Source organism: Phocoena sinus, chromosome 15 (assembly GCF_008692025.1).
Source record: "Phocoena sinus isolate mPhoSin1 chromosome 15, mPhoSin1.pri, whole genome shotgun sequence".
In the NCBI taxonomy this organism is placed as follows: Eukaryota; Metazoa; Chordata; class Mammalia; order Artiodactyla; family Phocoenidae; genus Phocoena; species Phocoena sinus.
In genome coordinates, this window is record NC_045777.1 from 15302216 (window position 1) to 15329755 (window position 27540).

At 53.2% G+C, this 27540-nt stretch overlaps 2 protein-coding genes across 4 annotated transcripts; one reads left to right on the forward strand and one right to left on the reverse strand.

Moving 5' to 3' along the window:
* Positions 1-4677: 4677 nt before the first annotated feature.
* Positions 4678-16232, reverse strand: RBPJL (recombination signal binding protein for immunoglobulin kappa J region like). The gene is made up of 13 exons (XM_032607228.1): positions 16214-16232; positions 14876-14984; positions 13482-13607; positions 12217-12287; positions 11932-12047; positions 11488-11662; positions 9126-9263; positions 8602-8711; positions 8195-8347; positions 7313-7468; positions 7077-7180; positions 6690-6966; positions 4678-4759 (listed from the first exon to the last, which is right to left on the reverse strand). The coding sequence occupies exons 1-12, from the start codon at positions 16230-16232 to the stop codon at positions 6693-6695; spliced, it is 1551 nt and encodes a 516-aa protein (XP_032463119.1). The 3' UTR covers positions 4678-4759; positions 6690-6692.
* MATN4 (matrilin 4) lies at positions 12322-27154 on the forward strand. 3 transcript variants are annotated; one of them, XM_032607227.1, is made up of 11 exons: positions 14850-14952; positions 17628-17741; positions 18486-19055; positions 19792-19914; positions 21727-21849; positions 21939-22061; positions 22155-22277; positions 23903-24316; positions 24417-24569; positions 26642-26749; positions 26829-27154. In XM_032607227.1, the coding sequence occupies exons 2-11, from the start codon at positions 17663-17665 to the stop codon at positions 26885-26887; spliced, it is 1875 nt and encodes a 624-aa protein (XP_032463118.1). In that variant the 5' UTR covers positions 14850-14952; positions 17628-17662; the 3' UTR covers positions 26888-27154. The 3 variants fall into 3 exon arrangements, with proteins under 3 accessions (XP_032463117.1, XP_032463118.1, XP_032463116.1); XM_032607226.1 differs by lacking the exon at positions 14850-14952 and adding an exon at positions 12322-12356 and having other exon boundaries at positions 26642-27062; XM_032607225.1 differs by having other exon boundaries at positions 26642-27062.
* The last annotated feature ends 386 nt before the right edge of the window (positions 27155-27540 follow it).

Sequence of the window (27540 nt, forward strand, 5' to 3'; positions counted from 1 at the left end):
ACGCAGACTCTTAGTTGCGGCATACGTGCAGGATCTAGTTCCCCGACCAGGGATGGAACCCAGGCCCCCTGCATTGAGAGCGCAGAGTCTTACCCACTGGACACCAGGGAAGTCCCAGTTCCTCCCATCTATTCGATCTGCATTATCCAATCCAGTGGCCACTAGTTACATGTGACTGTTTAAATTAAAATTAATTAAAAAAAAATTAATTAAAATTCAGTTCCTTAGTGGCACTAGCCACATTTCAAGTACTCAATAGCCACACGTGGCTGGTGCCTACTCTGTTGGATAGAGCAGATACAGAACATTATCGACTGCGGTAGGGCTAGGTTGGATAGTGTGAGATTAGCTCAGGATCCCAGGATTTGGATTTCAGCTTCATTAGCTGTTACTCTGGGCTCCAATGGGCTCCAGGGAGGTGGGTCAGAACTGGGTCCATAGGAAGTGTTCCATTAGTGTCACTTTATTCTCATCATAAACACATCTTTTGGGTGAGGTATTAGTTCCAGAAAGCCCTGTATCTTTTATTGCCGTGTAAAATTACCCCCAAACTTAGGGATTTATCACAATGTAAATATCTCACATAGTTTCCACGGGTCAGGAGTTAGCTAGGTGGTTCTGGAGTCTCATGGGATTGTAGTCAAAATGTTGGCCAGAGCTGCAGTCATCTGAAAGCTTGACTGGGCCGGAGGATCCACTCCCAAGATGGTGCACGTACATGGCAAGCGGTGCTGGCTGTCGGCAGGAGTCCTCAGTTCCTTGCCATGTGGACCCCCATAGGGCTGATTTGAGTGTCCTCATGACAAAGAGTGCTCTAAGAGAGACAGGTGGAAGCTATAATACCTTTTATGGCCGAACCTCAGAAGTCACACTGTCGTTTCTACTAAATCCCATTGATCAAAGGGGTCAACCCTATTCATTGTGAGAGGGGACTACAGAAGGCAGGAGGCAGGACTCGTCAGAAGCCATCTTAAAGGCTGGTTCTTACAGCACCACAGCTGGTCAACTCTGGACAGGGGTTAATTTATGTGGAATGCTAACTCTGAGTGGAGCTTGGTATAATCTTATTTCTGAGAGTTGGGCAGGGGATGCAGAGTGGTTTTGGACAATACTGGGCCAGTTTTGTTCATGATCCTGCCAATCTCCTGAAGGACCAGAAACACTGACCCCTGTATGGGGCAGTTCCTTCCTGGGGCAGAGGGAGGCCTACAGGCCAAACGGATTCCCCCTTGCCAATAATTTGCTATGTGGTTTTGGGGAATGGGATGGTCAGAATTCCAAGGTGACCCCCAAGATTTCTGCCCCCTGGAGTACATAACCTGTCTATTCCCTTCCCTTGAGTATGGGCAAGACCTCTAAATATGACGGATGTCACCCCCATGGTAAGGGCACATTGGGTAGCACAGGTGAAAGGATTTTGCAGATGTCATTAGGGTCCTGAGTTAGTCGGTTTTTGAGTTAGTAAAAAGGGAGATTATCCTGGGTGGGCCAGGCTTAATCAGTTGAAGGTGTGGATAAGAGGGTCTGGGACCTTCCTGATGAGAGTGACGCTCTCCTGTTGGCCCTGAAGAAGCAAGCTGCCATTGAGTTCTGCAGCTACCAGGACATGGATTTTGCCAACAACCATGTGAGCTTGGAAGAGGGCCCTGTGCCTCGGAGAGACTGCAGCCCTGGCTGACACCTTGATGACAGCCTTGGGAGCCCCTCATCAGAAGACCCAGCCAAGCTGTGTGTGGACTCCTGACCCATGGAAACTGTGGGACAGTAAGCCATGTTGTTTCAACCTGCTATGTTTGTGGTAATTAGTTATGTAACATGGAACACGAATACAGGAAGGTCACTTGTCTCCTCTGGACCATCAGATTCCTCATTTGTTGGAGGAAAATTGCAGTGTTTGGATCGTCTCTAAAAGTGCCTCTGGAGTAACAATGGCAACAACGGGCCCATATAAAGTGGTTAACTCTGGGCTTCTGTTGACCGTACTTCCCATGTATTATCTTATTCTTCGTGACATCTTATGAAACCAATCCTATTTTCCCCATTTACAGAAGAGGAAGCTGAGGCACAGAGAGGTTAAGTGCCTTGAACTAGACAAACTCACCCACCTAGTACATACAGCTTGGCTGTCGTCTGAAATGTCACTGTTAGCTCTGCATTCCTTCATTTTAAGGTGACTTCTCTGAAAATACATATGAGTCATTAGTGTGAGAAGAGAATGTATGTATATACATATAGTGTACGTATATACTTTCTCGACTTACAACGGGGCTATGTCCCGATAAACCCATCGTAAATTGAAAATATTATAAGTTGAAAATGCATTTAATCCACCTAACCTACCAAACATCCTAGCTTAGCCTAGCCCAACTTAAATGTACTCAGAACACTTCTATTAGCCTACAGTTGGGCAAAATCATCTAACACAAAGTTTATTTTATAATAAAGTGTTGAATCTCTCATGTAATTTATTGATACTGTACTGAAAGTGAGAAACAGAATGGTTGTCAGTGTATCAGCCGTTCACCCTCATGAACACGTGGCTGACTGGGAACTGAGGTTCATTGCCGCTGCCCAGCATCGGGAGAGAAAACCTGACTGCATCTCGCCAGCCTGGAAAAAGATCCAAATTCAAAGTACGGTTTCTACTGAACACGTATTGCTTTCGCACCATCGCAGAGTGAAAAGATTGTAATTTGAACCATGGTTAAGTTGGGGACCATCTGTATATGTATATACCAGGACACAACCAGCCGAGCCCAGGATACTCCCACCCTGGATGAGGGGCTCTTGTTGTACTTCCGGACCACAGCCAGGGTTGGGAGGAGGATACTTAGAACCAGATGGCGGCTTGGGGATGAGCTTGGCAGAGTGAGGCCCACTTCAATGCCCTATAACCAGAGTGAGTCCATAGAGAACTTGGTCACAAGGATCTGCCTTACCCCCTGCCCCCAGCCCTGAACTTTACCTGCCCCTCCCGTCCCCCCAGGAGGCGAACAGCCAGCCGTAACAGGTGTTTACCACTTAACCACAGAAATCATTATCGTAGCACCGCTGCCCGGCCTGCCTTTTGTCCCTTGGAGTCTGGAACAGAGCCAGGTCTGCCTGGGGGGCCCTTTTTGGGTGAATATGGTCAGGGCTGACGTTGCAAAACTTAGTATATATCATCTTACTGGTTTCGTTCCCCTTAAAGCTAATTCCTCTCTCCCTTGTCATCTTCACTGTCTGTGCCCACAGCTGTCAGCATCCTCAGGGAGGAGGGGTATGAGAATTTTACCCACACTGGTTATATAATGACTTTCTACTTGAGGAAACAACTGAAAAGAAACAGAACAGAGAGAGAAACCCAAAGGTCAATGCTTAAACCGGAAGATTAGCTTTTTCCCAGTGGGGTCTCAGGCAGCATAAGAGCTGGTAAATTGGGAGATTTTGGAACGGAGATTTTGACCTTATTCATAGTGAGAGTACACTATGTGCCCTACCCCATCCCCCCACCCCTACCCCTTGTAACACACACATTCTACCTACACGTAGCAGGGAATTAAGAGTATTAAGTAGAAAACTAAAAGAATCTCAAGAGCCCCAGACTTAGCATTAAAAGTATAGGATTCAAATCAGGTGCTGCCATCAACCTGCTCTCAGTTTCATGGACTTTCTCTCTCAGAGCCTCAGTTTCCCCATGTGTAAAATGAGGAGGAAATATGGACCACAGTAATGACTCTCAACCCTGTGGGGTTCTAATCCTGACAGCATGGAAGAGTTAAGATTATCTTTAAGGACCCCAACAGTTCTTCCAGCTATAAATGAAAACTCAATTCTTGGGCTTCCCTGGTGGCGCAGTGGTTGAGAGTCCGCCTGCCAATGCAGAAGATGCCGGTTCGTGCCCCGGTCCGGGAAGATCCCACATGCCGCAGACAGGCTGGTCCCGTGAGCCATGGCCGCTGAGCCTGCGCATCCGGAGCCTGTGCTCCGCAACGGGAGAGGGCACAACAGTGAGAGGCCCGCGTACCACAACAAAACAAAACAAAACAAAACAAACTCAATTCTTGAGAGGAGAACAGTGCCACCTGCTGGTTTCACTTTGCACTTGGAAAATCCAAATACCTGCCAACGCAATGCCATGCAATTTGGTATTTATTAAGCGCCGACTCTGTTCAAGGTGTTGTAATGCACCTCCCAAGACACACCAGAATGAGCTCCTTTCCATATGAAGGTCACAGTCTAGAGGGTACAACTGACGCATATATAAAGCCCTTTGATCCAAGGTGGGCTGTATATGGTCCCAGTGGGATTCTATGGGAAAAAGAGGCGGAAAGCCTGGGGCCAGGGCCAGCTTCGTGGGCTTGTGACCTTGAAAGTCACACAAGGCTCTGTGCTTAGCAGGGCCCTGCCTTGATTTCATGCTCTGCTATCGCTGTCTTGAAATTCTTAATAATTTTTGAACAAGGGACCATATATTTTCATTTTGCCCTGGGTCCTACAAATTATGTAGCCAGTCTTGCCTTGTGGAAATCTTGAAGAAGTTACTCTGTGAGCTGAGTTTGGAGAACAGGGCAGCAGTGGAGTAGAGGAAGAAAACTATTCTACCAAAGGGAAGGGGAGAGAGAGGGGCGTTTGATGTTAGATGGATTCAGGCTCGCGGCAGGGAAGACGTCCAAGGACAGTCCAGCAGCTGGAACTCAAAAGACAGGCCAGGGTTGGAGCTCTGAGGCCACAGACTTTCAGGTGGGTGCGTAGGTGGAACCAAGGGTCCTGGCGTGCCCTGAGGGGAGTGCAAAAAAAGACAGAGCTGCATGGCTGGGCCTGGGCTTTCAGGTCAACCTAGGTCCTTGGCTTCTAGGACTCCTGCCTTGTGGAGTGGTAGAGGAAGTTCTTGAGGGCAGGGCTGGAAAGGCCCTTGAGCCCTAACTCCCCGTGTGATGTGCTATGAAACTCCTCTTAGCCTCTTTACAAGTGGCTTCCTGTTTCAACATCTTCACGGGGCAGTGAGCTCAAACTCTCCTCGGGCAGGCACTCATGTCGAGGACATTTCCTATCAATTTGCTCTCTGCGTTCCTCAGCCAGGATCCACTCTCAGGGGCCATGCCAGGCTTTGAACAAGCTTCTCTTTTCCCATCATTATGGGTTTCAGCTTGCTGATGGCAGAGGACAGAACTTAGCCAAGACTTTGGGGAGCCTAAGAGCAAAGCCCATTTCACCCCCTTGGGAAATGTCAGCTTCTTCTTTTTCACGGGGGTTTCCATGTTCTAGGGGAAGAGTGTCACGGGAAACGAACTTAGAGTTCAAAGGAAGACCCAGAGGGGTGAGAGCTCTCAACCCACATTTCAGACCAGTTCTCCCCATTCAGCACCCCCAGGGGCTGGTACAAGTAGCTGGCACCTCTGAGATCTGCCTCATTGTTCCGAAAGCCCGAGCCAGGACCCTCCCTGTAGAGCGTGGACTTGGCAGAGGGTGGGAAGGCTGGGCAGGGATGAATTTTGATTTGGTCCCTGGGCTCCAAGCAAAGAAACTACTTTCTTGGCTGGCTTATCGCCCAGTCGATCCCAGGAGTTCTGCCTGGAGTTGTCTTCGGAAAGTTTTGTTTTGTGTCCTGTGGTTGCCCCTGGGCCTGGGGTGCACTTTGCTTGAGGTGGAGGGATAGTTAGTAGGGTAACTTATCCCCAGAGGCAACAGGTGGTCCCCAGGGCAGGGACAGGGACTCAGGGACGCTGGCTGCTTCTGAACCCCCATTCCTCCTCCAGAAAGGGTCACAAATGTAAGCTATCTTCTCCATCGCACGTGTGGTCCTTTCCTCTGTGTGTATGGGGGGCGAAGTACACTGGGGCACCTCCCTCTGTGTGGAGGTGGGTCATACGGATCAGACTCTGCCTTGGATAGGACAGCAGAGCAATCTCTGACCCTCAGGACTGCATTTTACTGGGCCTGTGAGAGAAATGCCTGGGTAGACAGTTTAGATGGCAAGACCTGACCACCACACCAGGGACCTAACCAGCCACCAGAGTTGTGGACCAGAGACCAAACAGCCCGCATGGGTACCGTGCCTGGCTCCAGCCATAGGAAGAATAAGGAGGGTTAGGGCTTTGTATCGCAGGCTGAAACCCAGTGCTCCAGGGCGGGGCCCCATGCTCCAGAAGGGACTCAGTGCTCTGAGTGGGATCCAGTGTTCCACGTAAGACCTGGTACATCAGGGCAAGCCGGCCATGCCTCAGGAGCCCACTGCCCCTTGCCCGGATGTGTGAAACTATGGATTTCCTCTTCTAGGGGAGACACAGCTGCCGGGAGGGGAAATGCTCCAGGCTTGGAATTTCGCACACTTTTCAGAGTGTGTGGAACTGTGTGCAAGACACAAGAGAGATGCAGAAAGACAAAGATGGAGGGATAGGGGTGCACAAATAGGAGGGATTTACAGAGGTACTGAGGGAGGGAGAGTGTGTGATTGATGTAGAGAGTGAAGCAAAGACAGGGAAAGCCACACTCCCGACTGGACACAAAGGGAGCGTCACTCAGGTCGTGTCTTCCTAGCTGGAAAAGGATGAGTGAGTGACCCGTGTTAGACCCACAGGGACGGGTTTCCAGGGCGAGAGGCTTCTGCTGCTCGGGCTGCAGCCTTCAATTCCGCAGCACAGGGGCAGAGGGCAGGGCCCAGGACCCAGAAAACCGGCCGGGGATCAGGGCCAGCCTCCAGGCCGCACCTACTACGTCTGGATGAAGAGGTGGAAGTTGGTGCGTGTAAATTCGTGATGGATGCTTTGCAGGAGCGCATCGGCATCGGCGGCGGGCGCAGAGGCACCCGGAGGCCCGGACCGCACGCTGTACTCCGGGGTGTAGGTGAAGGAGAAGGCGCTGGGGTAGAAGAGGCCGTCGGCACGCACGAGGCTCACGGGCACCGTGATGGGTGTGCGCAGCCAGCGCCAGTCGCTGCCGAAGGCGGCTATGTCTGGTACCACGCACACTAGGGACCGCGGGCTCCTGGGGGTGGGGCATCGAGGTCAGGGCTGCAGTGATAGTGATGACATGCATCCCCCCACCCCTAACCTGCTTCGTTCCCTGGGACCCATGGGAGTCCCCCCTCCTCATACCTGAACATGGTTTCGGCCTCCACTTCCCCGAACCAAACCTTGAGCCCCGCGTGGAGGTTTTCACCGTGGAGCTCCAGTGTTGCCACATCGCCCCCGCCACTCAGCTGGGGGAGGGTGAGACCAGGCTGTGTGGGAGAAGCGGTGGCCGAGAGCCCGCAGCCCTCCCTCACCTGCATTCCCACCCTCCAGCGCAGGCGGTATCCACGCCCGCCAGCGCCCCCCAGCGCCCGATTCACCTCGAGGGTGCTGATGAGGGGCACCGGAGTGACAGGCTCCCGGGTACACGCCAGGCTGGTGCTGAAGGAGAATTCCACTGACTCGGTGCCGATGATGGTCCAGCAAGAGCTGTCGTTGAGCACCGCCTTGTTCGCCTCCTTGGGGCAGGGCGAGGCCTGCGGGGAGATCCGAGGGGATGGGGCAGAAGCCGCGGATGGTGGCTGTCAGCGTGTCCATCCAGCGCAGTGCAGAGGCTTCCGCGTTCCTAGCGTTCCGGTCCTCGGCTCTGCGGTTTACCTGCCTTGTGAGCTTGGACAAAACGCTTAAGTTCTCTCTTTAGAGTTAAATCAGCTCGCTGGACTAGCTGGTTTCTAAAGGTGTACTTTCTTAGAATTCTAGAATTCCATGTTTTTAAACATTGTGCAATTCTGTGCCCTAACATTCCAAAATTTAAAAATTCTTTGGGAGGGATTATTGCTCAATAATAATGTTATTTTCTACATGTTATGGTTTTCTCTCTTATGATAATATAATCGTTTATTTATATTTATAGTAATATATTATTACTATGATAATAATAGTAATTTTCCACAATTCTGTCTGAACATTCTATAATAATAGAATACTATTACTTATTATTATTTTAACTTACATTCTACAAGTTTACATCACAACATTCTATGACTTTAATATCCTTTGGGAAGGAGTATTGCTCAACACCATTATCACTATTTTGTCTACATTCTCTGATTCTGTCCCGATAGTCTACGATTCTAACGTTCCACGGGAGGCAGTATTGCTCAGTAAGTAGCAGCCGTGATGCTGATGGTGACCTTACGTTCTACGTTCTCTGCATTCTGACTTTCTGGGACGCCTTGGTGCTGATATTCTCCGCTTCTCACCTGAAACTGCACCACCTTCTCTGTGGCGAGACATAAGTAGGTGCCACCCCCTCCTGGAGGACCACCTGGGAACTGGAATGCACACTTATGCAGCTGGGAGATGGGCTCATCCACGTCGAGGAGCGCACACTGTTTAGCTACTTTGCGGATGATCTACAGCAAAAGGGTGGGAGGAAGCGTGGCAGCAAGTTGCCTGGGTGCCCACAGGCTTCCCTTCTCTCTTTCTTCGATAGCCAGGCAGGACACTGGCATACTCCCCCCACGCCAGCCCACAAAGCACTGAGTATCCCAAGTGAGGATCGGTGTCATCATGCTTTGGGCTCTCACTCTGCAGCGCTGCGCTTGTGGGTCACACCTTCTGTGTGGATCTGGGGGGACCCCTCCAGCTGTGCCCTTCCTTCCCATACCATTGGAGGTAGTGTGATGCCCGTGACTGTGCAGATCAGCTGCACCAGGGAGCCGTAGTGGACATAGCCCTCTCGAGGCGGGAAGTCTCCCTGGGAACAGTGTTCATCAGCTGGGAGTAAAAAGAAGGAGGGAAGGAAGGGGGGTTTCAGGGGTTCCAAGCTTCTGCCGCAAATCCCACCCTTCTTGCCTCTAGCTCCACCTCACGTTGCGCATGGGTCTTATGGGCAAGGTTGGCACACAGGAAGGCAGCTAAGGCTGAAGATTCTCAGCCTGGAGATGTCATTTGTGGCCATCCTTGTGAATGTCTGCCCCCTGGGGTGGGGGCTGAGTTGAGGGAAGGGGCTGGACACTGGAGTCTGAATAGCTTGGATCAGTCACCAACTCACTGGGACCTTTGGCAAGTCTTTTTGTGTTTCTGAGCCTCTGTTCCATGGGGCAAATTTTACTTTCCTTGAGGAGTTGTGAAGATTTAAAAAGGGAATGCATGTGAAGTGCCCAGCCCCAGGCCTGCTGGTGGGATTACCCAGGTGGAGAGTGAAGGCAGCCCACTGGCGTGCACTGGCCACGAAGTCCCCATCCTCCACAGAGAGGTAGCGCGTGGAGACCGTCTGGGAGCGCAGGCGGTTGAAGAGGGAGACCTTTGAGCCCGAGGATATGCACACTGTGAGGGGAGGTGGAATCAGTGCCCCTGCCTGGCTTGGTCCCTTGGACTTGCCAGGTAAGTTCCCAACCTCTGTCCCCTGAGCCAGTCTGGCTCAAATTCCCAGACACACTGGGCATTCAAATGTCACCACTATTTATCTAGCACCTGCTGTAATCCTGCTTCTGTACCTTTGTCTGGTTCTTTTTGCTGCCTGGGCATCCTTCAGTTCAATAAACAGAATTTTATCAAGTAGTTACTAAGTGCCTACTTGGTGGCTGGCACTGTGCTGGGTACTGGGTGCCAAAGGGTGAATTAGACCCAGTTTTGCTCTAGAGGAGTTCACAGTCTCAGAGAGGAGACAGGGAATAAATATAAAATTTCCATATGATATAGTGAGGGCTGGCTGGGTTAAGGAGGGCTTCCTGGAGGAGGTTATACTCTCAGCTGGGAAGCATGAAGTAGGTAGGAGTTGCTCAGGGGGCTGCATAAGCAAAGGCTGCGTGGTGTGAAACAGCAGTACATTTCTAGGGCTTGACATTGATCTCGTCCAGCCTTCTAACACAGGCTCAGAGCAGCCACTTTGTTTTCTAATTGGATTTTGACCACCTGGGGAGAAAGCACTGGGTCATCGCCCTCTCTCCCCTCACAGCGCTAGGCATACTGTCGGTGCACAATGTATACTTAACCCAAGTTCCTGTCCATTGCATGATGATGCTAGCTAATGCTTATTGTGTTTCAGGTACTGTTTTAAATGCTTAAAATGTGTTAGCTCTTTTGCTTTTCTTAACAACCCTCAGAGGCAGATAATATTATCTCTACTCAAGAGAACAACTCCCTCTAGATCACACAGCTAGCCAGTGGCAGAGCCAGGATTGAAACCCAGGCCGCCGGGCTTCAGAATCTGCGCTCGAAACCATCACACTGTACCACTTTACTCCTCCCTGGCCCTTTCCTGACACCAAGGGCCAGCCAGAGCACTGCCTGGATCTGAGACATTCTTCAAGGTTTTTAACAGACAGTAAGGTGTAGGGGTGGGAGCTGGGCTTCACAGTCACATTGACTCAAGTTCAAACCCTGGGTGGGCCATTTTCTAGCTGGGAAAACTTAGGCAAGTCACCTGAAGGTGACAGGCCCAAATATTTCTTTTCCTCCTTCCTTCCTTCCTTCCTCCTTCCCTCCCTCTCTCTCTCTCTTTCTTTCTTTCTTCCTTTCTTTTCTGGCCACGCTGCATGGCATGTTGGATCTTAGTTCCCTGACCAGGGATTGTACCTGCGTGCCCTGCAGTGGAAGCGCTGAGTTTTAACCACTGGACCGTCAGGGAAGTCCCAGGCCCAGATATTTCTTAAATGAATGCATGAATGTTCCAAACCTCATTTTCCTCATGGACGACTCACCTTACAAGGATGAGCATCAAACAGGGTGATGTATGTATATACCTGCCAAGAAAGTCCCCCGTCCCCTACTTCTCCCTTCCATCTTCCAGCGAGGGTAGCAGTGATGTTGTCATTGTCATTCAGGCTTTGTTTCCTCGTATTTTCAAAACCATCAGCCCTGGGATCTGTCACTTGGCATCCAGGGCAGTACTTATCTCAAACTGTCTCTTTGATCAGCTGTGTGTGTGTCTCTCTCCTCTGCTAGACTGTCCATTCCTCCAGAACAGATACTTGCATATACATCAGGCACTGGATAAATATTTTTAACTGAATTTCCCCTGCCCTTTCATTATCACTTTTTTTTTTTTTTTTTTGCAGTACGCGGGCCTCTCACTGTTGCGGCCTCTCCCGTTGCGGAGCACAGGCTCCGGACGCGCAGGCCCAGCGGCCATGGCTCACGGGCCCAGCCGCTCCGCGGCATGTGGGATCTTCCCGGACCGGGGCACGAACCCGTGTCCCCTGCATCGGCAGGCGGACTCTCAACCACTGCGCCACCACGGAAGCCCTTATTATCACTTTTAATCCGTCTTTGGCTCAGCACCTGCCGGCCATTTTGGGGACCCCCCCAACCTCAAGTCGGCCTCTGTCCCCTTCCCTTTGCTCTTGCCTCTCCAACTTTTCCCATTCCCCGACCTAAGCCACACCTACTTACCCAGACCCCGCCCCCTTCCGGCTCAAACTCCACCTCTCCCACTCTGACCCCACCCCTACAATCCAGGCATCTCCCCCTCCCCCCTCCCAAACCTAGCAGCTTCCAGACCCGGGGCACCTCCCCGCCCCGCCCAGCGGCCAGGCTCCACCCCGCTCACGGTCGGTGTTTTTCAGCGACTGCTTCTTCTGCGAGGGCTTGGAGATGACCTTGATGAGGCGGCTGTGGAAAGTGCCCAGCTCTCGCCCCCCTCGGAGCACTAGCCGCAGCACCAGCCGGAAGTGCTTCCTCTTGTCTGCGTCCGAGATGTACAGGGTCTTGGCGCAACCGAATTCCTACAGGGTTGGCGGAGATGGGGTCGTCTCACCCCAGCCCTCAGTCCCTGGATGAACGGACTTTCCCCAGTTATCTGACGTCCGCCCCTTCGGACGTGACATGAAGCTGCACGTCCAAGCTCTTGGGCTCACCCTCAAGGCAGAACCCCGGTCTCTCGGCATCCTCACCTATCTTTTGGCTTCTGCAGGGGAGTAAAGGAGCCCCCCTGCACCAAAGAGAGAGGCAAGGATGGGAGCAAGAATCGAACCCCCTTCCCATGCGCTCTCACCCTGGAGTCCGGCTGCTCTTCGAAATTCAACTTCTGCGTCTCGGCAGCGCTGCCGGACGCGCCGTCCAGTCCCATGTAACCGCAGACGATGGGCCCGGTCTCCCCTGCCTGGTGGGCTGGAAAGGGACGCGAGCGGGCTCTGGAAGGACTCAAGTGTCAGGCAAGCTTAGTTCTCGCCGCCAGAGGGCGCATTGAGACTGCGACTGAGAACGGCCCCGCTCCCGAGCCCTACTGAGGGTCCCCTTACAGAGGGTGGCGCCCGGCATCCCTGGAGTCCGCCCTCACCTTGGCCCTGCACTGGCTTCACCCTCCATCCGGGACCTGCGAGGTAGACACAGGGCGGGGGGCAGAAGAACCTGCGGAGACATGTAAGCGCTGGACTCGTGTATCCATCTCCACTTGACTGTCCTGTAGGCGTCTCAAAGGTAGCAAAGACCAGACAGAATCCTTGATTCTCGCCCCCCCACATCTTTCTCACCGCTCTCCCCAGGCTTCTCCATGACTGTGAACCCCATGAACACCCGAATCTTTCTTTCTTTCACATTCCTCATTCAGTCCATCCGTAAGTCCTATCCACTCCCTTTAAAACATATCCAGAATCCGCTGACTTCTCACCACCTCCACCTTAGTCCCTACTGCCATGGCTTTTTGCCTGGACCTCTGCATCAGCCTTCCAACTGGTCTCTCTGCTTCCACTCCTACCCGCTTCAACCTGTTTTTCACACAGCAGCCAGAATGTGTTTTTAAAAAAATTTTTTTAGACTATGTTACTCATCTTCTTAAAATCCTCCAGCGGTTTAAATTCAAAGTCCTCACATGATCCAGCCCCTGCTTGCCTCTCCAACTTTACTTCCTGCAATGCCCACCTCTTTCTCTAATCCCAGCCACTCTGACTTCTTTTGTCCTGGAACAGGCCAAGCTAGCACTGTGTCAAGGTCTTTGTGTTTTCTGTTCCTTCTAATTGGAACACGCTTCCCTGTGATCTTCTCATGTCTGGCTCCATTTTCACATTCAAGTCTTAGTTCAGATGTCACCTCCTTAAAGGGTCTTTCTACCACCTTGACCTTGCTAGCTAAAGTACATCCCCGCTCCTCAGTTTCTATCACCTTTCCTGGTTCAATTTCCCTTCTAGCTCTCACCACAATCTGGAAGCCTCTTGTTTACTGATTTGTGAGGAGTTTATTGTCTGTCTCTCCCACACGACAGTGAAGATGCCAGGAGTGCAGGGACCATAGCTGTCTTGTTCAACTGTATGCCCGGTGCCCAGCAGTGCCAGAGAGCCTGACACATGATAAGCACTCAGTAGGTAGTTGTGGAATGAAAGAATGAATGAATGGGTGAATGAGGGAGTGAATGGGGACTAGAGATTCACAGGGAGGTTCTGCTATAAACCGAAGTCAGGGCTGATGGTGGCTGAAGGAAAAGGCCCCTGATTGGCCAATAGCTGAGCCCTGAGTCCTCTCCAGGTTCTAAAAGACACTAAAAAGGGAGGGGCACACAGGGCAGAAGGTCGGGTCGCAGGGAACTTGGAGGGCCACTGAGGGACCTACCGCTTCTCATTTCCATATGATTTCTGGGCCACCTTGGCGTGCAGGATCCGCACCGTCTGCTCGCACTGTTGCTGTAGGCACTGGCGCACACCTTCCCTCAGGACCGCGGCGGGCTCTGGGGATGACCTGGGAGTGGGGACAGACCGGCCGCCCGCAGCAGGGAGCGTCAAGGGGTGAGGTGGCATAGCGCGCCCGAAGGGGGCAGGTGGAATGCAATGAATGGGAGGAAGGGACCGTTCTAGGTCTGCCCCCTCGGGGTCAAAGAGAAGAAGCCTTAGGCAAGGGAGGGGACTTGGGTGCAAGCTGTGGGCTAAATATTTGGGTTGCGTGGTGCTCACTGAGGTCTGCCTGGAGCCCACCCGGGACCACCCAGGCGCCATTCCGCAGGTCTGGCTCCACTCCCATTGCAGCCTGGAGCACTGGGGAGAGGCCCCAGAGCCACAAAGGCCCCGCTTGTGCCGGTCTTGTGATGGAGGCAGAGTTTGTGAGGGCGCCTGGCTTCCCTGCACCCTAGGGGGACCCACCCCGGTGCAGTCTTGATGGGGGGGAGCTTTGCTGGACCCCTGGACCAGAGTGCTCTCTTGCCTACCTGCGGATGCCTGGGAAAATGGACGGGCCCCCAAACTGTGTGCCCAGGATCCTGGGGGAATATTTTCGTCTTTTCCAGGTTAAAGCAACACTCTCAGCCCCCTTTCTCCCAAGAGAAGGTGCCTGTTGCTGTCTTAGCTTTCCTTCTCCTGATTACAGGGCCTCCATCGGCCCTGTGGAGTGAGCCAGTTAGAGCCTAGGGGCCTGGTGGCGTCTCCGCCTGGGAGTTTTGATGGGTGAGGGTGATGGGCCCAAGACCTAAGTAATTGCAGAGACCGTGGAAAGGCGTCGGTGATGGCGGAATTTGAGGGACTACCAGGTGGGGCCTGGGAAGAGCAATGAACCCTGAGGCTACCCTCTTCGCAGGATCAGAGTGCGGGACCCTCTCCCCACGCCTGGTGGGGACGGCGGGGGATGAGAGCCGGGCCGCGCCCTCGGAAGCGGAGCCAAGCAGCCGGCGGCCGAGCCAGGCCCCGCTCCGCCCCTTGGGGCTCTCCCCGGGGAAGGGCATCGGAGGCTTCCAACGCATTCCAGCTGCGGAGAGCGTAGCCGCCCAGCCTCCAACCGTAGCCCGATTCCGGCCCCGCAGTTGGCGTCTGCGGCTCCAGGGGTGGCGGGAGCAGGGGGCGCCGCGCTGGCCCCGCCCCAGCCCTCGGAGGAAGGGGAGTCGCTCCCTACCAGTGGGAGGGGTCGCGGCCCGCGTTCCCCTCCCCACCCGCCAGCCCCCGGGTTAAATGCGGCCGCCGCCTCCGCTCGCTCCAGCTGCCTGGCCGTCCGCACCTCGGGCACGCTTCCTGCGCCGTTACCTGGTCCAACTGCCCGGGAGGCTCCGCCCGTCGGCTCCGCTCTGCGGCCGCGCCTCCGAGCTGTCCGGCAGGCTTAGGTGAGTCAGAGGGCCTGGGTGCGCTGAGGGGTCTGCGGGGAGCAGGCATCCAGCCAGACCAGGCGACCATATTTAAGCGCGGCTGCACCGCCTACGATGCCCCCGTCCGACCTGCTGTGCCCTTCCCCACCTATGTAGGGTCCTTTACAAATTGAGGCCCCACCAGCACGGCCGCCAAAATGGAGAGGGGGGGACTTTTTCCCTGACCTCCTCCCTCCAGGAACCTCCCCCCCGGCTCCCCCCCCCCCCGCCGCTCCCCGGAACGTCCTCAAAGTGTTTATTCTTCAGCCAACTCTTGAGGAATTATTCGCAGACCTCTCCTCCCTCAAGAGTCCACTTTCCCCACCCTAAGGGCATTTCTTCTTAAAGCTGTGATTAACCGCCTCAGAGGCGCTCCGGGTTCTAGTGTCAGCTTTGTCACCTTGCCACGTTGCTGTGTGACCTAGGCAAGACATTACCCTCTCTGGTCCTGCTTTCTTCCTCTGTAGAATGAGGGGTTGGAAAGGTGATGAACTTTGAGGCAAGGACTATTTCGACTTTCTAGGATTGGGTGGAGGTGGGGTGCCAGGCGAGATGTTGGCTCAGGCCAAGAGCAAGATAAGGGGAAACTTAATCAAGGTTTGGGGGCTCAGGCTTCTGCAGGTAGGAACGGATGGGAGGCAGCGAAGGCCCCTGTGCCTTTACCCTCATACTCCGCAAGGGTGCTCGCCTGCCTAGACTGTGGCCCAAGCTGGAGAAGGCATTCCACACCCTCCCACCTCCAGCTGGCACATCTGGCTTAGTCACCCTCCCACGATGGGTCCTGCCAGAGGGATTTTTGTTCCTCTACCAGGCCTGAAAGGCTAAGACGGTGAGGATCCAGGATGGGAAGGGCGCCTGTCGCTCCCTCCAGGCACCCGACCTTGCTCAGAATAGGACCATTCACGGAATTGGGGAGGGGGCGGGGCTGCGGTTGGATTAGGGTCAGCTGGCCCCCTCTGCCAAGAAACAGAAACAGAAAAATGGCTAACACAGCTTCAGCAGGGGGTGCGGGGGTGGGAGGGGGGTAGGGACCCCAGGGAGCGAATGGAAGGAAAAGAGGTGACGCCTAGGGGCCAGGTTGCCAGACAGCTCAGAAGGGAGAAGAGAAGCCAGGAGTCCTAGGTTCCTTTGCAGCTCGGCGGGACACCTTCTTGGGCCTCACTTTTCCCATCTGTATAATGGGAGTCCTTCATGACTCTCAAGGGGCGTCGCCAAGGGCCGCGGGAGAGTGAGCGCTCACCTGCCCCCACAGGGTCCATGGCTGCGCTCCGAGGGGCCGGCTCGCGTCCGGGGCCCGTCCAATGCCACTGTCCCCGGAACCCTGCGCACTTCTGATCTTTGGTCCTAGCGCCGGATATATTCTGCCCAGGCCTTATCTCCAAGGCCCTGGGGCTCCCAGCCCCCTATTTGCTTTGGGCAGGGGCACCTGCTGGGCAGATGTGGGCTTCCCACGGCCACCTAGCCAACACAGCCAGACGCGCGAAGGCGCCCCCTGGCGGCCTCTCCTGAGAGCTGGCGGGAAGGGGCGGCGCCAAGTCGCGACTTCATTTGCATGGAGGGTTTAGGCCAACGCGATGCAGGCCTGCATTGGGGCGGTGACTGTTTGGCTGTGGGGTGGGTTGGGGGGTGGGCGGGAGGACAGTCACACAGAGGCGCCTTGTGTGCAGAGAGGAGGGGGTGCGGTGGAGAATCGTTTCCCTCTGCAAAGGTTCACGCGGGCTGGTTCTCGGAACCCCGCAGGCGTAGGATTATATCCTGGTGCAGCCACTTTCTTGCCGCGCGACTTTGGGTACTAGCGCTGAAGTTTTCTGAGCCTGTTTCCTCATCTGTGCAATGGGGACAACAACAGCCTTAGACCCATAGAATTGTCGAGAGGGTTCAATGAATGCCACGATGCATGAAAAACGTTTAACATCGTGGCTGGCATTAAGGAAAGGCTTTTCCTTTTTATTTTATTTTATTTTTAATATTTATTTATATATTTAGCTGTACCGGGTCTTAGTTGTGGCATTCAGGATCTAGTTCCCTGACAAGGGATCAGACCCAGGCCCCCTGAATTGGGAGCGCGGAGTCTTACCCACTGGACCACCAGGGAAGTCCAAGGCTTTTCCTTTTTAAATTCTGTATCTTTTTTTTTTTTTTTTTTGTATGTGTTGGGTCTTCATTTCTGCGCGAGGGCTTTCTCCAGTTGTGGCGAGCGGGGGCCACTCTTCATCGCGGTGCGCGGGCCTCTCACTGTCCCGGCCTCTCGTTGCGGAGCACAGGCTCCAGACGCGCAGGCTCAGTAGTTTTGGCTCACGGGCCCAGTTGCTCCGCGGCATGTGGGATCCTCCCAGACCAGGGCTCGAACCCGTGTCCCCTGCATCGGCAGGCAGATTCTCAACCACTGTGCCACCAGGGAAGCCCTAAATTCTGTATCTTTTTAATCTACTTTCTATGTATTTACTATTCTGCAGTTCTGCAAAGCAGAATTCCTTGTGTTTCCAGCAATCTCACCGTGATGAATTTTTTTTATTATGAAAAATTTCAACATACACAAAACTAGAGAGATTAGTAAAATAAACCCATGACCCTCCTTCCCCTCAAAATGCCCATCACCTAGAATAAGAACTCTGCACATTCTACTGCTTTGCTATTTTCCTTCCTCCCTTCAGGCTCTGATACCCCTGTTCTCTGTTCCCCGAGGGCGATGAGGGGGCGTCTATGCTCGCAGCTGCCCATGTTCCTGCTCCTTCTCCAGCCCTGGGAAACCCAGCTCCAGTTCGCAGGTGAGCCAGAGCCCAGCCCTCAGAAGCAGGGGGAGGGGAGCAAAAGAGGTTCTCCATCTGCAGCCAACTGCCTGCTGGGGAGAGCAAAACAAGAGCTTTGGAACCATAGGGCTTGGGTTCGAGTTCACAGCTTCAACTCTCTGGGCCTCAGTTTTCCCATCTGTAGGATGTGGCTTGGAGGTACCCAAGTTGGGCTCATGCAGAACTGTCCAGTTGGTGTTTAATTTTTTTAAGTTAATTGAAAAAAATCAGGAGATTTCACATAAAAACCCTAATTTCGGGCTTCTCTTGAAAAGACCCAAGATCTGCCAACATGGGGTTGGCAGATCTCACGGCTGCAAGGCAACATTTGTCTGGAGCTGCCCACTTTATGAGCTATAGAGGCTCTCTGGGTCCTCCGTCCTAACCCATCCCATTCACTCATTTATTTATATTTATTTATATTGCCTGCCTAACTCCTGTAGGCATTTGAGTTTGCGACGTCCCCTCGCCCTCCTCCCAAGTGGATAACACCTCCTCAGTGTAGCCCTCAGAGCTGTAGGATAGAGATTTGGTGCAGTCTCCCAGTCCAGGCCCTCCTCAAACGCTGCGTGAGTGGATGGAGCTAACCTGCATTTGCTAGGTTAAGACTGTGCTGGGCGCTGTTACACCGTGAGAGCACCATTCCGCCCTGGGTTTCTGTGGGCTTCTCCCGGGAGGTGAGGCTTGGCTAACCTAGGAAAGTCCTCCCTGATCTCCTCGCAGGTCCCAGGTGCCGTACTGGGCCCCTGGATTTGGTGTTCGTGATTGACAGCTCGCGCAGTGTGCGCCCCTTCGAGTTCCAGACGATGCGGCAGTTCCTGGTGAGCCTCCTCCGCAGCTTGGACGTGGGGCCCAACGCCACGCGCGTCGGCGTGATCCAGTATTCGAGTCAAGTGCAGAGCGTCTTCCCGCTCGGAACCTTCTCACGCCGCAAGGATATGGAGCGCGCCATCCGCACTCTAGTGCCACTGGCGCAGGGCACCATGACCGGACTGGCAATCCAGTACGCCATGAACGTGGCCTTCAGTGTGGCCGAGGGCGCGCGCCCGCCGGAGGCGCGCGTGCCGCGCGTCGCTGTAATCGTGACCGACGGGCGGCCCCAGGATCGCGTGGCCGAAGTGGCGGCGCAGGCGCGCTCCCGCGGCATCGAGATCTACGCCGTGGGGGTTCAGCGCGCTGACGTGGCCTCCCTGCGCGCCATGGCGTCCCCCCCGCTGGACGAGCACGTCTTCCTCGTCGAGTCCTTCGACCGTATCCAGGAATTTGGCCTTCAGTTCCAGCGCCGGCTGTGTCGTGAGTGAGGGGAGCGCTGGAGCGAGACTCGAACTCTCCAACCGCTCCGATTCTCATTCCCACCACAGTGAATTCTATCCCCCTCCCGGCTGGCCCCGCCCACGCCATCTTTAGCCCCTCCCAACAGGCCGTGGAGTTGCCCTGGCCTACCGTGGGTTGTGTGGAATTCCAGCTCTGCCCATTTTTGCTCAAGGCTTCGCCCACAAGGAGCAACGTTTAGCGTGCCCGCGTACCTTGATGAGCTGTTGTGGTTTACCACAGGCTTAATGTCTAACTCCAAAACCGCCTCTCTACACAAGAAGCATCACCCCTCAAGGCTGAGAGCCATCGCCCACTCGGGCGTCAAGCCCCGCCCGCTTGGGGATGACCCCTCCCCCTCTCGTTTTAGCTCCTCCCATAATGCTGCAAGATCTGTTCTCGTCACACCTTGAGTTAATAATGCCGCTTACCTTGATTTAGCATCTCTCTTCTTCCTCTACTTTACACCGTGTAGTCCTCCCTTATCCCACTGACACCTCTGGCCCCGTGCTCCTGTCTTCCGAGCCTATTCACAGGGGCCACTGAGGACCTATACTTTCCCTAAGTCCTTCCACCTGTATTGGCCCCTCTCAACCAAGTCATATTCCATCTAAAGACATCCTTGAGCATGGGGTCTGCTCTGACCGCATTCAGCTCTCTCTTCTTGGAGGGTTCTCCCCATCTGTCCCCTGCTGATTCTACTCTTGTATGTCCTCAGGAAAGGACCTGTGTGCCGAGGGGGGACACGGCTGCCAGCACCAATGTGTCAGCTCCCCCGGCACGTTCCACTGTGCCTGCAACCCCGGCTACCGGCTAGCAGCAGATGACAAGAGCTGTTTGGGTGAGAGCTACCCCCACCCTCCAGTCTCACTGCTCCTGAGCCTTCTGTGGCTCCCCATTGGCCTAGCATCAGTACAATGAGTCTGGAAGGGCCTTTGGAGGTCAAAGTCCAGCTCCCTCACTTTACAAGTCTAGGAAAGGGAAGGTGTTGCTTGGGGTCATGTAAGTCCTTGGTGGGACCGGGGCTAGAAATCTTGACCTCACAGAGGTCATACAGTTAATACAGTTAAGTGTATTTTCTATAGCCTTGTCTCCCCCCTCTTTCAGGCTCATCTCCTACCTGGCTTCAAAACAGCTCCCAAACTTGTGTAATTTCACAGGCATATCCTTACTGTTTCTGTTACTTGACAGAGTTGGGGTCTCCATACATCTCCTACATTCCCCACCCCCATATACGCTGCTCATTCCTGCTTCTGCATCTCAGTTCTTTCCGGGCTGCTCACCTGGGCTGCTCTTGCCACTCCTCTTTGCAGCTGCAGATCTCTCAAGGCCTGGTTCTTCATTTTTGCTTTCTGAAAAGCTATGACACACAATGCCTTGCTTATACAGTTAGGATTTTTCCCCCTGTGTATATATGTCCAGTCCTTTGATCATGACGGCAGCTGCCATTTACTGTATGCCAGGTTAGCATCAGACATTAAGCTAGGAGCGTTACATGCATCATCTCTCAAGCTCACCACATTCTAGAAAAAGAGATCCTGTGTTTCCAATAACCCAGATGTCAGCTGGGGTCTTCTTGTTTCTGGGGCTTAGAAAAGGCTGGCGTGAAGGCCCATTTGATGACCTGTGAACATTCAAAAGCCTTCCCAAGATCTCCAGGAATTCCCCAAGTGCTTACATTCTGTGGTCACCTCTAGCTCTGAGCTTCTGCTGAATTCAATTTATGGGTCCTCGCGCAGTTTCTCAATCCACACACGCTGTTCTTGTCCTGGATGTAAATCAGCCTCTTCCTTGGTTGACACACTTGTGCACACAAGGGCATGTATATGTTAAGTCGTGCATACATCTATTTTACTAAAGATGGGGGGTGGACAGAGGTGTGACTTACATCTAAGTGAAGTCAAACATACACACAGAAAAGGAAACACCCATTATTTATAATTGAATATTAGGCACCCTTGATCCCGAAAGTCCTCAGTCACCCCTCTATAGGGGATTTTCCATTGGCAAACTCAACCCACAGTAAATCATCTCCACACCATCTCTCTTGTCCTTTTTTTCCTCTCTCCACTCCCCATCTCTTTTCTAGGAACCCCACATTCTCACACTTTTATGCAGGGCATCTCACCTCTCCAGCCCCTATTCCCCAGCTCAGCTCTAGGCCATATTTGCACATCAAAACCATGAAGATACTCAGCGGGGCAATAGTTCACCCTCCTCAGAAGGCAGTTGTAAATAACAACTGTTCTCTTCCATTATATTCCCATTTTGCAGATGGGGAAATAGAGGCTCAGACAGGTAAAGTGGCAGAGCCTCACTAACTCTGGTCCTCCTCTGTGAGTTAGTGAACATTTTGAGGGCAGGGGTCCTGTCTTCTACAACTGTGGACTCCCATTCTTATGCCTGGCTCAGTCATGGGCCCACTGGGATACATCTGGAGCTTGAATTGGGAGGGCCGCTTTGGCTCAGTAGGAAGGGGGCCTTTGCTTGGAGGAATTACAGAAGCCTGGGTACCACCCCAGACTTATTAAGTCAGGATTTTGGGGGGTTGGGGTCCAGGCATAGGTATTTTTAAAAAGCTCCCCAGGTGGTTGTGCTGTCAGGGCTGACAAGGGCAGCCCCAGGGCATAGCCTGACCTCACCTCTTCCTCAGCCCTCGATCTGTGCACTGAAGGGACCCATGGCTGTGAGCATCACTGCGTCAGCTCCCCGGGCTTCTATTTCTGTCGCTGCCGAGCTGGCTTTGTACTCCAGCAGGACCAGAGGAGCTGCAGGGGTGAGCGAACCCCCCAATTAGCACCTGGACCAAGGTCTCTGATGGCTCCAGTCAGCAGTGACATCTTGCTGTCTCTTCCTTCCCACCAGCCGTTGACCACTGCAGCTTTGGGAACCACAGCTGCCAGCATGAGTGTGTTAGCACGTTTGGTGGGCCACGGTGCCGCTGCAGAGGGGGCTACAACTTGCTGCCCGACGGCAGGAGCTGTCAGGGTGAGGAGGGGTCTCCTGCATTTGTGCAGAGTGACGAGGGATCTTAGCTGGTGGAGTCCACCCTGACTCGTTCTGTCTTGTCTCTCCTTTAAGCCCAGGACCTTTGCAATGGCGTAGACCATGGGTGCGAGTTCCAGTGCGTGAGTGAGGGCTTCTCCTACCGCTGCCTGTGCCCTGAGCGGTGGCAGCTCCAGGCAGATGGCAAGAGCTGCAGCCGTGAGTTATGGGTGGGAGGGGGTTCTGTCTGCCTCTGACCCACTGCCCACATTCTGAGTATCCTTGACTCTGTCCTGTCCTTGCTGTGGCCCAAGAATGTGGTATGAGTGTGTGTGTGTGCGCTGGTGGTGGTCGAGTTGGAGGGTGTGCCATGCCCTGCCTCCATGTCTTTCCCCTCAATCTTCTACCCTGCTGCCAAGGTTAACTTCAAAAATACATATTTGATCACATTTCTCCCTTGCTCGAAAGCCTTCTGTGGCTCACCAGTGCTTACAAAATAAAGATCAAATGCCTTACCCCTGAGGTTTTCAAATGGCGGGTGTAACCACAGTGGATACACAAATGGTGGGTGTAACCACAGTGGATAACAAAATCAAATTAGTGGGTTAAAAACTAGAAGTTTTTTTTTAAAAAGAGAGAGAGAAAATAGAGTTTACTGCATGGATGTAGAAAGAGTAAGTATTGTTTCACGAAACTTAATTTTAATTATATGTGAGTATAAGTGCATCATGATGTATTGTTACATTATTATTATTAATTATTATTATTTATTTATTTATTTATTTATTTTTTTATTATTATTATTTTTTTTTACTGTGGGTTGTGGTCAAATTTTTGAAACCACCGCCTTAGGTCATTATAATCTAGCTTGAGCCAACCCCATCAGCCTGTCTCCTGACAAACTTGAACATTTGAGCCATACTGGCCTGCCCATTCCCAAATGTGTCCAGGGCTCCCAGCTTCCATGCCTCCACACACATTGCCCCCAACATCTATAATGTCCCTTCATGCCTTGGAGAACTCCTACTCATCCCTGAAGATCAAATCGCATGACACCACCTCCATGCAGCCTTCCTCACTAACTCCAGGAAGAATGAATTACCCCTACCTTGCTCCCTGCAAGCCCCTCTATTCAAGCACTTTCCTTGATGGTAGCAAATGGCATGCCTCACTGCTCTGCTCTATCCTGATATCCTATGGGTCAGGATTATGTTTCATTTATTGGCGAACCTCCTTCAGGGCCTAGCAAGGTCCCTGTCTCAGAACAGGGGAGGCGATCTTGTAGAGTGATTAGGGGCTTGGGTTTTGGGGTCAGACAGACCTGGCTTCAAATCCTGGCTCAGCCACTACTAGTGGTGGAATCCAGAGCAAATAAATGACTTTATCCTTCAGAATCTCAGATTCTTAGAAAATGGGGATAATACCCAAGGTTATTGGGAGAATTGAGAAAAAATATATAAAGCACCTAGCCCAGTGCCTGGTACATGGTAAGCTGTCAAATAGTAATGTTTTTGTTTTTATTAATTATTGTTAGTAGTGGTAAAGTTTAGAATTCTGTCTGATACATAGTAGATGATCAATAAATGGTAGCTCTGGTGATGATGATGATTAAAAAGATGCTTTTAGCAGGCTTGTGGTAAGCGCTTAATAAATGGCAAAGATTATAACGACGCCACTGATGATAATAAATTATTATTAGTTAGCACAGTGCCTGGCATAGGGAGGACGTCACACATAGTATCTGTTAGACAATAAATGTTTGCGAGTGAATGAATGAGCAGGTGACTGCTGCCAGCCAAGGATCTGATCCCTTAATCCCAGCTCTTCTGCTCGGGTGGGTGTAGGGTGCCAGGAAGGCCACGTGGACCTGGTTCTGCTCGTCGATGGCTCCAAGAGCGTGCGTCCGCAGAACTTCGAGCTGGTGAAGCGCTTCGTGAACCAGATCGTGGACTTCCTGGACGTGTCCCCAGAAGGCACGCGCGTGGGGCTGGTGCAGTTCTCCAGCCGCGTGCGCACCGAGTTCCCACTGGGCCGCTACGGCACGGCGGCCGAGGTGAAGCAGGCGGTCCTGGCTGTGGAGTATATGGAGCGCGGCACCATGACCGGGCTTGCGCTGCGCCACATGGTGGAGCACAGCTTTTCAGAGGCGCAGGGCGCGCGGCCCCGGGCGCTCAACGTGCCCCGCGTGGGCCTGGTCTTCACCGACGGCCGCTCCCAGGATGACGTCTCAGTGTGGGCGGCGCGCGCCAAGGAGGAAGGTGGGCTTGGCGCGGGCCGCGCTGGCCTGAGGTTGGGTTGGATGCGGGGAGGCGGCTTTACTGAGGCTTAGGGTGCCCCCTGAGTCCCTCGACGCTACAGGCATCGTCATGTACGCCGTGGGCGTAGGCAAGGCGGTGGAGGACGAGCTGCGAGAGATCGCCTCGGAGCCAGCGGAGCTGCACGTGTCCTACTCCCCCGACTTCAGCACCATGACGCACCTGCTGGAGAACCTCAAAGGCAGCATCTGCCCGGGTGAGCACATCGGTCTCGGGACCCCTCCCCTTCTCTCACTGCCTATCCTCCGAGATCTCCCGGTCCTATTCGTTCCCGCCCCCTTCGTTGAGTGACAGCCAGGGGATGGGCTCGCTGGACAGAGCCTCTTTACTCAAAGTGTGGTCCGTGGACCGGCGGCAGGGCTGTCACCTAGTGGTTTGTTAAAACTACAGCATTTCCAGCGCTCTCCAGACCTACCGAATACAGTTTTCCACTTTGACGAGACCCTCAGGGGATTAGCATTATGTTAAAGTGTAAGAAGCCCTGGACTAAACCACCTGTTCCCCAAATTAGTGGGCGTTCAGAATAATTTGGGGGAAATTTTTTCAAAGGCACGCCCAACTCAGCATTGGTGAGGAGAGCTACATCATAAGCCCTTTACCTTGTTGGAATTCAACTTTACAGACCTGACAAAGTGGCAGGACTGGGTGTGTTTCAGGTACACAAAGATGTGTATTAAGTATATATATTTAATATATATTTATTTCCTTGATTTCCCCATCTGCAAAGTTAGGAGCCTTTCTGGAACTGTTATCAATACCATTGATAAACATGACATACAGACTAAGATATAACTTTTAAATCATAACAGCAACTCTGTATTGAAGGCCAAGTGCCAGGCATTGTTCTGTAATATTAAAAACGGCACACGTTTACAGAATTCAGTGAATCTAAGATACCATCCCTTGTGAGATTCGTTATTTTCTATACTGCTAAGAAAAAAAGGATGCCAAATTTAATTGTAAGGCAACTATTTGGATTTCAGAGATGTTGAAATGTATGAGGAAATAGACTCGGATCAGTGGGTCTTTTAAAAAATATTTATTTATTTTATTTTTTATTTTTGGCTACGTGGGGCTCATGGGATCTTTTGTTGCAGCGCACAGGCTCTGTAGTTGTGGCACACGGGCTTATTCCCCCCCCTGCCCTGCGACATGTGGGATCTTAGTTCCCCCACCAGGGATCTAACCCCATGTCCCCTGCGTTGGAAGGGGGATTCTTAACCACTGGACCACCAGGGATCTAACCCCATGTCCCCTGCGTTGGAAGGGGGATTCTTAACCACTGGACCACCAGGGATCTAACCCCATGTCCCCTGCGTTGGAAGGGGGATTCTTAACCACTGGACCACCAGGGAAGTCCCCTGGATCAGTGGTTCTTAAGCATTAGTATGCATCGGACTCACCTGGAAGGTTTGGTAAAACACAAATTGTTGGCTCCAACCCCAGAGTTTCTGACTCAGTAGGTCTGGGGTGGAATCTGATCATTTGCATTTCTAATAACTTCCTAGGCGTTGCTGATGCTGCCGGTTCAGGGACCACACCTGGAGAACCATTGGCCTAGTTGAAATACCCTATAAAGTGTTTCCTTGCATCAGGAAATGCTCTAGATCTGCACCCTCCAATAAGGTAGCCACTAGCTACATACGCCCATTTAAATTAAATTACATTAAATTAAATAATTTAGTTCCTCAGGTGCACTAGCCACATTTCAAGTGTTGAATAACCACCTGTGTCTTGTAGCTACCACACTGGACAAGGCAGATACAGAACATTTCCTTCAGTACATAAAGTTTCATCTGGACAGTGCTGCTGTGGACTCTTGCTACTCAAAGTGTGGTCCACAGACCAGCAGCAGCAGCATCACTTGGGAGTTTATTAGAGATGCAGTGTTTCAGCCCCTTCCCTGTTAAGAACAAGAATCTATATTTTAACAAGATCTGGTGATTCCAATGAGCATCAAGGTTTGAGAAACCTTCTAAGATGTGTACACACATACACACACGAAAATCACTCAATGCTGAGCACCGCCGGACGAAAAGGTGTTCTCATTGTATCCATTTTTACAGGTAAGGAAACTAAGGCTTAGAAAGGTTGAGGGGGTTTTCCAATATCTCACAGCTACCTAGCTGGTACTCATCCCAGGACTGTCCGAATCCCAAACCCGAACACTCAACCAGGCCGGGTGGAGGGATATCGGAGAGCCTCAGCCAGGGCTGGTTGGTCCTCCTCCAGCTTCTCACTCCCCCACTCTCTGTGCCCGGCTGCCAGAGGAGGGCATCAGCGCGGGGACAGAGCTTCGGAGCCCCTGCGAGTGCGAAAGTCTTGTGGAGTTCCAGGGCCGCACGCTGGGGGCGCTCGAGAGTCTGTCGCAGAACCATATCCTTTGGGTCCAGGGGCGCGGGCTGGAGGGGAGAAGGGACCCCCGCGAGCCCCAGCGGCTTCCTTAACCGCTCACTGGCCCAGCTGACGGCGCGCCTGGAGGATGTGGAGAACCAACTGGCCACCCAGAAGTGAGGGCCGCGGGTGGCCCGGACCCGGGCAAGGGGGGCGGCCCCGCGGACTGGGCCCCCTCGTGCGCCTTCCGGGTGCTGGGGCCGGGCAGAAGCTGGGTCCCCCAGGCTTGGGCTGTCGGGGAGGAGGCGCTGGCGGGCTCCCAGCGCTGCGCTCGAGCTGGCCTCGCCTGGACCAGAAGCCGGACTGCGGGGGATCGTGGGAGGGGATGTGGGGGACGCGTGCTGCGCTCAGTTCTTTGTAGGATTTCTTTTTTTGTTTTCTTTTTCTTACAAAAAAAAAGAACAAAAAAATCTGGTTTCCACGGGGTCGGTGTGCGTGTCTTGCTGTGCCGCCAGGCGGAGGGGAGGCCAGACGGAGCGCGCTCCGGCGGCGCCCGGGCGGCGTCTCCTCGGAGAAAGGCGCATTGTGCGGGGGTCGGGCCGGGGGGCAGGGGACCGGGAGCTGCTTCCCCCCGCTTGTTTATTCAGCTGAGAACAGATGGCTCCTTATGCGGGCTGCGGGAAGGGAGGGGGCTCCACGGGTACCCTGGGGGTCTGGGCAAGTCTGCGCCCCTCCATCCCCCAGCGGATCGGGCACCTCGCTCTCTGGCCGTGCCTATCTCCTGGTGTCCCCGAGTCTGGCTCAAAAACTGTTCGAACTGGGCGGGGCGGGGG